Source organism: Anopheles moucheti, chromosome 2 (genome assembly GCF_943734755.1).
Source record: "Anopheles moucheti chromosome 2, idAnoMoucSN_F20_07, whole genome shotgun sequence".
NCBI lineage: Eukaryota > Metazoa > Arthropoda > Insecta > Diptera > Culicidae > Anopheles > Anopheles moucheti.
This window is the reverse complement of record NC_069140.1, coordinates 91,540,175-91,554,152: the sequence shown is the minus strand read 5'-3', so window position 1 is coordinate 91,554,152 and position 13,978 is coordinate 91,540,175. Positions and strand designations below refer to the sequence as shown.

Genomic DNA, 13,978 nt, shown 5'->3' with positions numbered 1-13,978 from the left:
TGTAACCACTTACAAAGTAGCTTTTTGAATAAACTAATTTTTGAATTTACAAATTTTGAACTTTCAGCAGAATTCAGCGCACAATTTTTGAATTTTGTACTGTGCTACGTGAATTCTTTCATTTCGTTGAAATATTTCAACACGTGCTTCTTTGAAACTTTTCATCAACTTGGTTCATGAGTTCAACTGTGGTATTTTTTAAAATGTAAGCGTTGGCCGTTGAATCATTACCGGTTTTTGTGTATTATTTTTAATAATGTTGTTAAAATGTAGATTTTACGCTTTTTCGCTTTGTTGTTGCATAGTAAACAGTTTTAAATATTTCGATTATGTTTTAAAATGTTTTGGAACATTTTTAATTAGTCATGTGAGTAGGCAGTAGATAAGTTAGAGAACAGTATCGTAAAAAACATTAAACAACAAATTATTAAAAAAGATGTTGAATTATAATGCAAAAAGACTATTAAAAACGATATTCGATTGCAATCAAAATCGCTTGACTTTAACGTTTAAGAAGCCTTCAGCAAAAATGCTCCGATGTTTTATAGCGAGCCAAACAAAAATGTTAGCATTTAGTTAAGCTTTTCAGTGACCTTAGCTATCAAGTCTACATGTTCAGACCATCGCATCTGAGTTGGCGAACGGTTGGCGATCTTCTGTAAAAAGTTTTCCTTAACCATTAAAAAAGTAATTCTCTACCAGCACCTTCAGTCGCTGCGAGTGAAACGCAAATGGTCTTGACTGACAGCCCAATAACCATCTTGTCTAACTACTTCTTCGCTGTTCGGACGATTGCTTCAACTTATAAGCAGAGAACACTTTGCCTTCTTCATATCTTCAACAATCCTTACGTTTATATTAATTTATGGCCATTTATAACTTAAACAAAAGTTACAGCAAACAGTGTTTTCAAACAATTGTTCAATTTTCTCATCATTCCACCCGGTAGAATCAGATTACATGCAATATGTTTTACTTTATATCGTTCTTCTCTTGTTTATTCGATACGAATGTCAATTCACATCTGTACAATTCGCTTGTTTTATTCAATTATCCTTCCTTACTACATGATTTACATTTCACTGGCATTTTGTTTGTCGCTCCGTCATATGAACAATGATTTAAATTATTTACAAATGTATTTCTTTTTAGAAAGCTGAGGACGAAACTGTTCTCTCATTAAATTAAAAAAAACAATACGCCTCACGTCGTTTAAAGTTCGTTTCCCTGCTATTTACAGATAGTTCCTTCGGAAGTGAGAGACCAAGATGGGGGGAACAAGCCTCAAACGCAAAACACAACGCTAGCCGAATAAAATTCAACCTATCACAATGTGTGATCACCCGGCGTCGAAATCGCTGCCCGCAAGGATCACAGCACGGCCGTTCGTATGGGCGCACGCGAACGCCTTCCGGAAAAGTGCTGCCGTACGCTGGTGCCGGGAGCCCGCTGGTTTGGTACCGTCTCCGTTGCCTACTGCACCGCGTACATATCATTTGCGTGATAACCGTGCGCAGGTCCGTAATTGGCCACATTAAACAGCCGCTGGTAGCTACCGTCCATCTGGTCCGGTGTGACCGGCAGCACCGACATCATCAGATCGCTGGAAACGAGAAGCAGAGAGTGGAGTTGAGAGAGAAAGTGAACGATAAAGATTGATTGTGGCACGGTAAAGTTTGAAGTTCGCCAAACGTAATATCAAAAATCTTCAAATGTTAAAAAGCCAAAATCGCCGTTCTCACACGATCAATCCAATTCGGGGTATCAACATCGCGAGATGCTCCACCCAAAAGTTCAACGAACGTGCGATCTCTCCCGCCGAGCTGCACCATAATTAGGCACGACCATTAGGCGTGAACCGGGCGCGCGGCACCTTTAGGCATCGCTCGGATGCAAAGGGTGCATTTTGGGGATAAAGGTAGCACTTTTGCATCTTAATTTCGGCTAATATGATGCCGCCGGCGGAAAAAACCGATCAACGAAGCCGTTGGAACGATACGAAGAACATCGCACCGGTATACCCATTATCGTATGTTTTCGTCTTCGGGTGTCGGTTTTTAAACTGTTACTGAGCCACTAAAATCAGTCAACCATGCGTTCATCATGCCGGGACGCTTCGATATTTTCCAATTAATGAGTACAAGTCCTTCTGCGCAGTGTCAAGCACCAGGCTGTTAAAAAATCCTACAGCTATGCAACATAAAATCCTCCTGCCACTTCCAGTTGTAACATTCAAAAACTCGGAAAGGATATCTTCACGCCCTTTCAGGCAATTCTCGAGGCACACCGAAAAAGGCACGCTGCATCGTTAATGAGCAACCAACACACACAAAAAAAACCCTTGACGTCATAATTTATTGTCCTACAAGGACCTCGATCCCACAGCATCCCAAGGGATGCCGAACATGAAAGGCAAACTTCATCATCATCTAAACCGTCAAGCGATCCTTTCGGAATTAGTTCGTCCAACGCCGACCAGCGAAGCGCATCCCGATCCCGAGAGTGAAAACATGTGTTTTAGGATCCTTTTATCCTGAAAAACTTCGCTGCAACCCTACTGGGCACATGATGTCCACCTCCGGGAACTACCAAACCTACTGCTTTAAGGACCGAGTTGTCCAGACACGGACAAAAAGATGCAACAGAGGCTTGGTTTTTGCGCAAAAACAACTGTCCAGTTGCCATTTCCGGACCGGATGGCATCAAGTTACTTACGGTCGACTGCTCTGGGGCGTTCGGTCCCGCTGGCGACGGTTCTTGAACCAGTTGGACACTTGCGTCAGCGTGAGGCCCGTCTTCTTGGCCAGCGTTTTCTTCTCGTCCGGCGTCGGGTACCGGTTGCGGGTGTAGCAATCCTTCAGCTCGTTGCGGCTCTTCTCCTTGAAGCAGTACACCGTCTCCTCGCCGTCCCAGATCGTTTTCGGCAGCGGGTACTTCTTGCGCAACCGGTACTTGTCGACCGCACCGAGCGGACGGCCCCGGACCTTTTCCGCCTCGCGATAGTGCGCCTTAAACCAGAGCGCTTGTAGATCGCCATGGTACTTCGGTGAGAAGAAGTGCGACTCCAGCACGGCGTACAGCTCGTGGTAGAGCCCGCGATGGTAGGCGACGAGGGCACGAGCCCGCAGCAGGCTCTCGTTGCCGCTGATCAGATCGGTCGGCGACAAGCTCCACAGAAAGGTGGCCAACTTCTCCAGATCCCCCTCCTGCTGCAGGGCCTCACACATGCACTGGATCTGATCGGGGCTAAAGCTGAAGCACTTGCGCTCCAGCTCACCGGTACCGTTGGCAAGCGGATGTCCCGCCGTTGCCGAGGAGGGTTGTGGGGGTTGTGGTGGAGGTTGCAACGATTGCAGGTAGGAGCTGTTGTTGTTGTCTGACCGTGCCAACGCCCCACACGACGGAAGACCGTTCGAGACGACAACACCGCCCATGGAAGCGTTCGGGACGGACAGGAGACCAGTGCTGCCAGTGCTTCCGGTGCTGCCATTGGTGCTGCTCCCGTTCACCAGCACACTACCCGGCGATCCTTCACTGATGGGTTTACCTGCAAGAAAACGATGGAAGGACATTGAAGCTCGCTCGTTTACGGGACCAAACCCACGCACTTCGCGACACTCACTTGCGTAGTAAATAATGTCGCCCGCGTGCTGCACCTGTGCCTGGGGTCCGACTTTCATATGGTTGTTGTAGTTGTGCTCGTGAAATTTTCGGTCCTGATGATACTGTTCCTTGTCGGTGAACTCTTGCAGCTTTTCCGAGAAAAAGAGCGTCTTGATCGGGTTTTGGTTGTCGCGGTATGCTGTAAAGATCGAGACACCTGGACGTGAGTATATCTCATTCGTGTTCTCTCATTTTAAATCTAAAACCATATTAACCTATTAATATTTTTTCATATCATTTTAGGCATCTGTACGTTGTATATTCCTATGTTTATACATGAATTTAGCGTCCTATAGTTGAATAAACAACCCAGTAAAGGACGATATTGGCTCTGTTAGAGCCTTATCAGCTATATGAAGACCTCACTAGCTTGAAACGACTCCCCAGCCACCGATGGGAGTTATTAGACGACCTGGCTGATAAGATCGTATCTGTCGCATCTACCCGAATTGAAGTTTATGGCTCAAATGCTTCTACCAGAAAGCCCAAGATTGCCACAAGACGGAACTAAATCATTGGCCTTTCGAAGAACTCCCGAAGCAGATGTAACGTGTTGATAAGCAGGTAAGTACGAGAATCTTTTTTTATCTCAAAAACAATTATTTCATACTAGTGTTTGGGTGAATGATGCTGGATGAATGAATCTAAATGTCTATTCAAAAGATTCATGAATCATCCATAACCTATAACCTACAGCTTATCCCCCCTTTAGCTGCCAAAAAATGGTCCAATTAACATTTCGATTAAGGCCTCAAACAGGCATGGTCCGCCACTTCTCGGAGGATTCTTTTGAAAGTCGATTCCTGATGTGAATGACTCTTCACTAAAGCTTCACCTAAATGATTCTTCTCAAAAGATTCATTAAGCACACACTATTTCAGGCCTATCTCTGCACATTCGTAGAACAAATATTTCGCACTGAAAACTGCTTCAATCTTGAATTTTAATTTAGTGCTAAAATATCAACGAGTTGAAATACGAATACTTTTGCGAAGTATAAATGGAGTACATATATTAACAAGAGTAGATAAATCTAAAAAGGATATATGTTTTCATCTACAATTAACTTGGCAGTTTAATTAATTAATTACTTAATAGTAATTAATCAATTACTTAATAATACACTCAGATTCATTGAAAAAAGCCATTTCCTGCTCCAGTTAGTCATCGGTCGATTGGTGATCAACAAAATGGTCGTGCACATGGTGCAGAAATAAAGGAAATAAAGGTACAGGAAACTTTTACGGAGCAGTGAATATTGCTTTCCCAACAAATAAATGATTCTGTACGACAAAGTTTTTATTCACTGCACTCTTTAGCAGTCTTTCTTAGGTATCTTTCTCACTCATTAAAATGTTTCTGCAAGCCTAATTCTAATTGATTACCTTTAAATGATCCATCACCACTTGATACTAGGATAGGAAAGTTTATAAAACAGTATCGGAATTCGTTCTGTACTGGAATGTTCTGACAAAATATAACGTTTGTTATAATTTAAAAGAAGGCAAAAAATAACAGACAGACATTTTTGCATTACAACATCAACCCGCCAACCACATCTCGATCGTGTTTCAACGGAAATGATATCCTCTAACGCATGCAGTGCCATTTGTTTGCATTGCCGCCGGAAGTGACCGATTGTTCCGATTGTGGCAATGTTTATCGCAAGTTAGTCACGTGTTGGTTGTTTGGTTTCCATAAACTAACAATACATAAAAGCTACCAATTCGCCAATCACCCCCAGGGAAGAAAGAAAGGAGCGATCACGGTGTGGCTCGGCGATTTTCTTATTGTGGGGTTAGTAAGGGAAAAAAAACAGCACAACTATCGTCCGTGTACGTGCACGCACTGTATGTTTTGTATGTTTAATGCTCTCTCTAGCATACTCGTGCTCCTCGCAGCCATATAAACATTAAGCTTCTCATAGTACCACCGCTGGAAGCTGGTGGAAGCTGCTACTGGGGTCGCTTTCGCTCTTAGTTTATTTACATTCGGGAACGGTTCTGACCGCTCGTCTGTCTGGTAGTGCAATGCCTGTCGATCGCTAGCGTGGAATCGCATTTCAAAGTAAGAACTCATTAAACAAAAAACAAAAACCATCAACGAGCGTGGCACACACAAACACGCGCGCTCGCGGTACAATGTCGTAGCCCGATCGTGTACATGCAACGGCAGCGGAAAATCAGAGCAACATAATTAGTGGAATAATAGTGATGACAGATCGTTGCCGATGGAAGGCAAAAATGTGACAAAATCTCACTATTATATTACCAATTACCGGCATGATACTGATGATTATCTTGTTGGAAGACAATAAAATAACTTCTATTTAACAATTTATTGATAAATAATTACGATCTTTCAGCGTCGATCGAGAGCATTGAAGAATTTAGTGTCTTGTAATGTAAAATCTCTAATTTTTCAAACTGTAATGGTTTTTGAAAATTTGAACAAAGTACTACAAATAGAATTCAAATCTGAAGTATAAAACTTAATTGATAAATACTAAAACTTTCTAAATTTAAAGAAAAGTTTCGAAAAACATGATAGTAAAACTTAAATCACAGAATATTGGCTAGAAATACGTATGTATTATAAATTAGAACAATTAAGGAAATAATTAAAGACGAAAAGAACATAAAAAAAAATTAACTGATACAATTTGGTAACGATAATGTTCAAATTTAATAAAAACTCATAACACTTTAAACAGGAACATGAAATAGTAACTCTTAACCTATGGATACTGAAATTTTACAATTCTTCTAAAATAGAAAGACAAAACAATTGATCAACAAACTAATTTTCAAAAACTATTGACAGGAAAAACGCAGGTTTAGATTGAATGAATAATTAGAAAAGATCAGTATTAGTGATTCCAACTGATTATCCCTATGTTCTACCCACCTCCTTGGGACATGTAAAGGTTTTGCCCGTGGTTAAATCCGCCGACGCCATCCGAGCCACCGGAGCTAGAGTCCAGATCGGCTAATGGGGATAATCCTGAGGTATCCATTGTTTTTGATGCACTTCACTTGCTGTAGATTTTTTTTTTCAACTCAATTCACAATGAAATTTCACAACTTATTTTCTAATACGTTATGCATTAACTGTTTTCTCGCATTATTAATCATTAACACAATAACTTTAGCATAGCACTTGATTCTTGATTCACAGACACTTTTTTGTATTGTTATATTACTTCATATATATTTTATCCTTTTTTTAACCACAAATCAATCACATCCTCTCACTGACACTGTTTTGTAATGTATAAAAATTCTAACACCACACACTAATTAGTGCATTCATTCATCAAACACCCAGGAGCAATGTGACCGCCGCACACAGCTGGAACCGCACCGATCGACGCGAAATTGCATACTGAACCAAAGACCGCACCTCCGAAAACGAAAAAGGGAGTTAGCTACTCTTATGCTACCCTGTCCACGGATTCTTCGCTTCTTCCGTTTCACCGTTCTTCCACCCCGGGTTCGTCCGGTGGCTCTTCATTCATAAACGCATAAAGAACACGGTATTCAGGCACCTCCTGTAGGGGTTGGCCACAACCCGACCGAGCGCTCCTTTTGCAATCTCCTGACCGCTGCAAAACCCAATCGTTCCGTCTCGCTTCCGGCGGTTGCGCACATGCCTTGTCGTCCGTTCCTTTTCAGTTGTGACGGTTCAGCTTACAACAATTTTATGTCGCTCAGCATAAACGTGCCTGCTGATGTGCGAATGAAAAATCCTGAGAGGGAGGAAGAGGAGAGAGAGAAAGAGAGAAAAAGAGCTCAAGAACTTAAGAAGAGTGAATGATAAAATATGTTCGACATAAAGGAAGAAAATGGTGCGGAATGCAGATGGGAATAGAAATTCAGTGTTTCTCAAAATATTTAAAAATATATGGCACCACTAAAGAAATTATTTCAAACACAATGAGTATAGAAAATTTCTACATGGTTATTAAAAAGTATACAATAAGCTTCATAATAGACACCAAAAAGTGTCCTAATTCCTAATAAAAAGCTCCAACTCAAACTCTACAACAGCCTAACAAACACTGTAGCGAAAACAGTGCGTTAAACGGTTACCATGGTAATGACAATGTTTTCCACGATGCGCATGTTGTGCAATGTTTTTTTTTCGCAACTCCCGAGTGAGATGGCGAAAGCGGACGCGGTGTACAAACAAAAGGACACTGCTTGCGTGTTAGCTCCGCCCAGTTTAAGGATGCTGTACGTCAGCTCCATTCTTGCGAGTGCAGTACCCTTTGTGCAGCAGCTTGTTTATAATTTTAATCATACAAATTATGATGCTATTATTTTTCCATCAATCCGGCAGCGATGCCAACGAAACAGCTGTAATGTTGTTAGTTTTTCTAAATATATTCCGTTTGCGGTGGGGGGGGGGGCAAACGGTGTGCAAACAAAACAATACGGTTAGAGGCTAGAGCCTTGGGCGAACTTGGAAAGTGATACACGCCCAGTGTGATTATTTTAATGAACTGCAATTTTCTGCTCCGAAATACATCACAAGAACGATGTCAACTCTAGAAGGGCGCTTATTGGAGCAGCTTTAAGAAAATGGCTGCGTTGTAGGTTATTTAATTTAGTATTTTGAAAAGCAATACATTCCAAGAAAAGGTTTAAAAATATAGTATAAACATCTTTTTTACCTTTAGCTTGTTTTGAAAATTGATTTAAATATAGAAACTTGTGTTGATTGTACACAATTTAAAATTCTGTGTTTATTTCAATTTATCAACACACACTAAATAGCTTGCTGTCCGCCATACATAAATACGTCACCAATGTTATTTTGGCAGTGATTGTGCCAACAGAGCTTGGCATTGTGCCATATTTGCATCAGATGCACCGTTCGGATCTCAGTCGTCTTTTAGCCTGCGGCGCGTTAAGACTCTCAGTTAATCAAACTGCAAATAACTTACCATTCTCGATGGCACCGAAAATTCCAACTGTGTTCTTCAAAAACGGAACTCCCATACCTGTGCTGGGTCTCGGCACTTGGAATGTGAATTATAGCCCGTTCCTTTGTGAAGCACATTTGTTAATTCTTTCTTCTTTCCTTTCAGTCACCTCCGGGGCAGGTTACTCAGGCGGTGAAAGATGCAATCGACGTCGGCTATCGCCACATCGACTGTGCTCACGTGTATGAGAACGAGCATGAAGTGGGCGCAGGTATTGGTGCCAAAATTTCCCAAGGAAACGTCAAACGGTACGTCTGGCTTATAGCAATACATCATCCTGAAGTTCTCGGACGTTAATTTTACACTATCGTTCTAGTGAGGATCTGTTCGTCACGAGCAAACTGTGGAACACGTATCACCGACCGGACCTGGTACAGGGCGCACTGCAGGTGACGCTGCGCAATCTTAACCTCAAATATCTCGACCTGTACCTGATCCACTGGCCGGTAGCATACCGCGAAGGTGAGGTACTATTCCCGCTACGTCCCGATGGCAAACGTGTCCACTTTTCCGACGTTGATTACGTCGACACCTGGCCCGCAATGGAACGTCTGGTGGAGACGGGTCTAGTGCGCAATATAGGACTGTCGAATTTTAACGTCCACCAAGTGCAGCGCATCCTGAACGTGGCACGAATCGCCCCAGTTACCAACCAAATCGAGTGCCATCCTTATCTGCACCAGGCAAAGCTGGGTGAGTTCTGTCGTGCGCAAGGCATCACCATAACGGCCTACAGTCCACTCGGATCACCGGCACGGCCTTGGGTTAAACAGGACGACCCCATCCTGATGGAGGACCCCTCGGTACGAAAGCTCGCCCAAAAACACTCCAAATCTCCAGCACAGGTACTGATACGCTACCAGATGCAGCTGGGCAATGTGGTTATACCGAAGTCCGTGAGCAAACAGCGCATTGCTTCCAATGCCGACGTTTTCGGGTTTGAGCTGGATGGCGAAGATATGCAGCGGCTTGCGGCACTCGAACGGAATGGGCGCATCTGTCCGGAGTCGTTCAGCTTCGGCCATCCGCATCATCCGTTCGAGGAAGAGTTTCGCAAAGGTCGCCGTTAATGCCATCGGCAACGCAACGTCGCAACCTTTGGAAGTGTTTTATGCCGCATTGTTTAAATCCGCCCATAACACTTTGTTAACAGGATAAATGATTTTTTTGGAGCCGTGCGTTAATAAATCCCACTCAAACACGCGCACGGTATGACTTGATTACGTCCCGTCCCCGATGGTCAGGGTTCGGCCCTCAAAAACCCATTAGCTGTCACGAGTAACGGCAAGTGGCAATTTCAACGATTTCAGCGGCTCATATTTCTTCCCATTGATTTATCATCCAACTCATACGCACGATTGGCGACGTCGCATGACATTCCACGCTGGAAAGATGTCATGCTAACGGAAGGAGCCACATCTCGCCACGAAAGGCCACCCGAAAATGAACATAATTTTAGCACTTCTTCACATCTTTCCGGTCCCGTTGCTTTGTAGTAATGCAAAGCAGGCAAGAAAAACCAGTCTTGCGCAATATGGCTGATAGTTCCGGGTTTGCGAGTTTGCCCCATCCCGTTTCCGGACTGAGTACGGAAAGGGTGTGGCCTATCCACATCTCCCTGTGGCTATTTATTCCCCTTAACGGAAGACTGCTCGGCACCGTGCCCGTAGGAAGAAAAACGATCTAACCCGATACAGCCTGATTCCTGGAGCCGGCGGAATATTACCCAGCTCGCCCGTTTACCAAATGCGTAATTCAGCAGTATGAAGCACCTTGGAAAAGACTCATCCATACGCAGCGTTTGTCCTCAATCGTTAAATTGGGGGATTTTTTGTTCAGATAAATTGCGCAACGTATGGCGGATTTCAAGTCCCGTTAACCGGAGACAACGCCATTCGGAACGCGCACTCCACCAAGAACGGAACACGCAAAGAAGTCGTCCCGCTTTATTGACGGGCCAGTAGTTGCATGCGGAGCCAGAACAGGAGTCAAATTTTCGCACAGTAGGCGAACGTTATTGCGCGCTACACGAACCGTACCCTAAATAAACATCCAAGTAGTAGATGGAATGCTTTTTTTCCCCCGTACCCGATTCCCCATCAAACCCTGTCCAGTCACACGCAGAAAATCCAGCCTGGATAGTTTTTTTTTTCTTTGGTCCCGAAATGGCCCCCTGTTCGAGCCTCACATTACACGTTTGGTTTCGATTTTTCCCTGCTGAGCAGACAACTACCGCTGTCTTCCAGGTGCTCCACCTGTACTTCTCACAGACACACGCTTTAAACGTCGCGAAAAACACCGAACTCTGCCCTTCAAATACCGTGTCACCGATCGCTTTCCGGAACGCGATCAAGTGCACCGAAATTGAACGTTCCACTGCTTCCACGATCGGTATATTGTTGTTTGTTGTTTGTGCTAAAATTATGAAACACCATGACTTTGGCACTGTGCTGTGAAGGTCGGCACCAATGATGCACAAGGCACGGGAAAGCGGTAACGGCGAAGGAAGGAAAAATGCAACAGGTCAGCGCATTGGTTGCAATTTTGCAGACAGCGATGTGTTTAGGGCGAATAAATATGGTGAACAAAAAGGTATTTCTTACATGTTTTGAATAAAATTAAAAAAAAAACTGGGATCTCTGAGAGGTTAACGGACCCTCAACCATTTTGAAGGGCACTTGTGTAACGACTTTATAAGCCTGCATCAAGTAATTATAAAACTCTGGCGTAGAAACTCGTCGCTGTGGAGACACAACAAACTGGTATATCCAATGTCGATCGTTGTATCCGCACATAACTTCAACGCCCGGGCTCTATCGTGGGAGCAAACCATTGCCGGTAAAGTGTTTCCCCTTTACGGGTCCACTTCGCTCGGCAGAACGCGATCCGATTCCCTCCAATCTAAAGTCTGTAAAAAAAAACCCGCAAACCGGACGGAAGACGCCACACTGCAAAACGATCTTGAAACTGAAGGAGCTAAGGTTGTTTATGTTATATGCGCACTTGATCGCCGAACCGGGAACGCGGCGAGACGAGCTCCGGGGGCTTCCAAAACATAGATTGCCGACACCCTGGCCGACACGCAAAATCACCAGGGGAGCATGTTTCGCAATAGAGTCAACTACATCGGCAATTAATATCACATACTATCAAACTCATGGAAACGATCGATAGCGTAAGTGAGAACGCTCAAATGGAAAGAATCTTTCATCTCTCTCAAAATCCCATTCCACCGATCCGAAATTCCATACAAACCATCTGTTTTCCGATTTCTGACACCAGGGGAGAAGGTTTCAAAAGAGATGACATTGATTCCCCTCCAGAGATAACATTGATTCCCCTCCAGAGATGACATTACTTCCCCTACAGCGGGCAATACAATCAACTACATCGGCAGTTAATATCACATACCATCAAACTCACGAGAACGATCGCTAGCGTAAGTGAGAACGCTCAAATGGAAAGAATCTTTCATCTCTCTCAAAATCCCATTTCACCGATCCGAAATTCCATACAAACCATCTGTTTTCCGATTTCTGACACCAGGGAAGAAGGTTTCAAAAGAGATGACATTGATTCCCCTCCAGAGATAACATTGATTCCCCTCCAGCGTGCAATACAATCAACTACATCGGCAATTAAGATCGCATACTATCAAACTCACGAGAACGATCGCTAGCGTAAGTGAGAACGCTCAAATGGAAAGAATCTTTCATCTCTCTCAAAATCCCATTCCGCCGATCCGAAATGCCATACAAACCATCTGTTTTCCGATTTCTGACACCAAGAGAACATGTTTCAAAAGAGATGACATTGATTTCCCTCCAGAGATAACATTGATTCTCCTCCAGCGTGCAGCAATACAGCTGTTCCGCTCTCGCGCGTTATCGTTGACGAGATGAGATGTCTCTCACAAACAACAGTTATTCCAGTACAGTGCGTAATGTAATTAGATACATGTTGACTTTTTATATATTTTATTTATTTATATATATATATATTTTATTTATTAATATGATTGAGAACGTTTTTACCTGCGTCGTGATGTATCAAGTCATCTTTCTATATTTCTTGACTAATATATTTTTAAATAACATTACAGGCAGTCCCCGAGATACGCTATTATAGCGGACCACTATAACCCGAGAAAAATCGGCGTAAATCGAATCCTGGTGCAATTTTGTGTGTACTTCAAAGTCACAGAGTCGACTTCCTTCTCTGAACTTTATTTATTCAGCGAATCATTCAATTTTTAGAAAGTTTAAGTTAAAGTAAGTTAGAAAGAAATGTTTTATGTGACAAAAATGGAACTGTGACCAACTTTTACCTTTTTGTTTAGATTTTTTGCTATAAACTTACTCATATGTTAAATTTCCAAATACCGCGTATCTCCGAATCCGCGTATAAGAGGTACCGCGTATCTCGGGGACTGCCTGTACATGCTTATTTTCGACAGATACGAAATTCCATACAAACCATCTGTTTTCCGATTTCTGACACCAGGGGAGAAGGTTTCAAAAGAGATGACATTGATTCCCCTCCAGAGATAACATTGCTTCCCCTTCAGCGTGCAATACAGTCAACTACATCGGCAGTTAATATCACATACCATCAAACTCATGAGAACGATCGCTAGCGTAAGTGAGAACGCTCAAATGAAAAGAATCTTTCATCTCTCTCGAAATCCCATTTCACCGATCCGAAATTCCATACAAACCATCTGTTTTCCGATTTCTGACACCAAGAGAGCATGATTCAAAAGAGATGACATTGATTCCCCTCCAGCGTGCAGCAATACAACTGTTCCGCTCTCGCACGTTAGCGGTGACGTGATGAGATGTCTCTCACAAACAACAGTTATCCCAGTACAATGCGTAACGTAATTACATACATGTTGACTTTTTATATATTTTATTTATTTTTATACATATATTTTATTCATTAATATTCATTAAAATAAAACAACAGATCTTCACGCAGTGCGCGGATTTCTTTGGTTATGAGAATATTAGTTGATAGCGACACTGTAACAAATATAAACGAAATCAAAAACCAAAAACACGCGCCCGATATTTGTTTTATTTTGGCATCGTTTCATGTATAATGAGATACGTCGTCGTTCGATTGATACCACCACTGCCACCTGTTGATACAGAACTCCCAACATTTTGACCACCGGAGGAACTACCCGTACACTGCACTCCTGCTCCTCCGGTTGCTGCATTCGACGATGTACCGCTCGTCACCGGAGCTCCCATCGATTGCTGATGTGCCTGTAGATGCTGCTTGAAGGTGTGTGCATCGGGCAATGGGAGACTGCAGTGTGAA

General features: G+C 43.0%; 2 protein-coding genes across 2 annotated transcripts; one reads left to right on the top strand and one right to left on the bottom strand.

Moving 5' to 3' along the window:
* Positions 1-976: 976 nt before the first annotated feature.
* LOC128299277 (protein sine oculis) lies at positions 977-7,060 on the bottom strand. Its single transcript, XM_053035185.1, has 4 exons — positions 6,571-7,060; positions 3,623-3,802; positions 2,716-3,547; positions 977-1,603 (listed from the first exon to the last, which is right to left on the bottom strand). The coding sequence occupies exons 1-4, from the start codon at positions 6,677-6,679 to the stop codon at positions 1,474-1,476; spliced, it is 1,251 nt and encodes a 416-aa protein (XP_052891145.1). The 5' UTR covers positions 6,680-7,060; the 3' UTR covers positions 977-1,473.
* A 1,516-nt stretch (positions 7,061-8,576) lies between these two features.
* LOC128299278 (aldo-keto reductase family 1 member B1-like) lies at positions 8,577-11,272 on the top strand. Its single transcript, XM_053035186.1, has 3 exons — positions 8,577-8,694; positions 8,756-8,898; positions 8,967-11,272. Exons 1-3 carry the CDS (start codon positions 8,620-8,622, stop codon positions 9,718-9,720), a joined length of 972 nt encoding a protein of 323 aa, XP_052891146.1. The 5' UTR covers positions 8,577-8,619; the 3' UTR covers positions 9,721-11,272.
* The last annotated feature ends 2,706 nt before the right edge of the window (positions 11,273-13,978 follow it).

What these genes read in the sequence shown, in the direction of transcription:
- LOC128299277 (XM_053035185.1), bottom strand. Translation starts at nt 6,679, where the DNA reads ATGGATACCTCAGGATTATCCCCATTAGCCGATCTGGACTCTAGCTCC. An exon ending in CCTTTACATGTCCCAAGGAG is followed by an intron (nt 3,803 to 6,570) that starts GTGGGTAGAACA and finishes CGATCTTTACAG; the next exon opens with CATACCGCGACAACCAAAAC. An exon ending in ACGCCCCAGAGCAGTCGACC is followed by an intron (nt 1,604 to 2,715) that starts GTAAGTAACTTG and finishes TCTCGTTTCCAG; the next exon opens with CGATCTGATGATGTCGGTGC.
- LOC128299278 (XM_053035186.1), top strand. Translation starts at nt 8,620, where the DNA reads ATGGCACCGAAAATTCCAACTGTGTTCTTCAAAAACGGAACTCCCATA. An exon ending in TGGGTCTCGGCACTTGGAAT is followed by an intron (nt 8,695 to 8,755) that starts GTGAATTATAGC and finishes CTTTCCTTTCAG; the next exon opens with TCACCTCCGGGGCAGGTTAC. An exon ending in TCCCAAGGAAACGTCAAACG is followed by an intron (nt 8,899 to 8,966) that starts GTACGTCTGGCT and finishes CTATCGTTCTAG; the next exon opens with TGAGGATCTGTTCGTCACGA.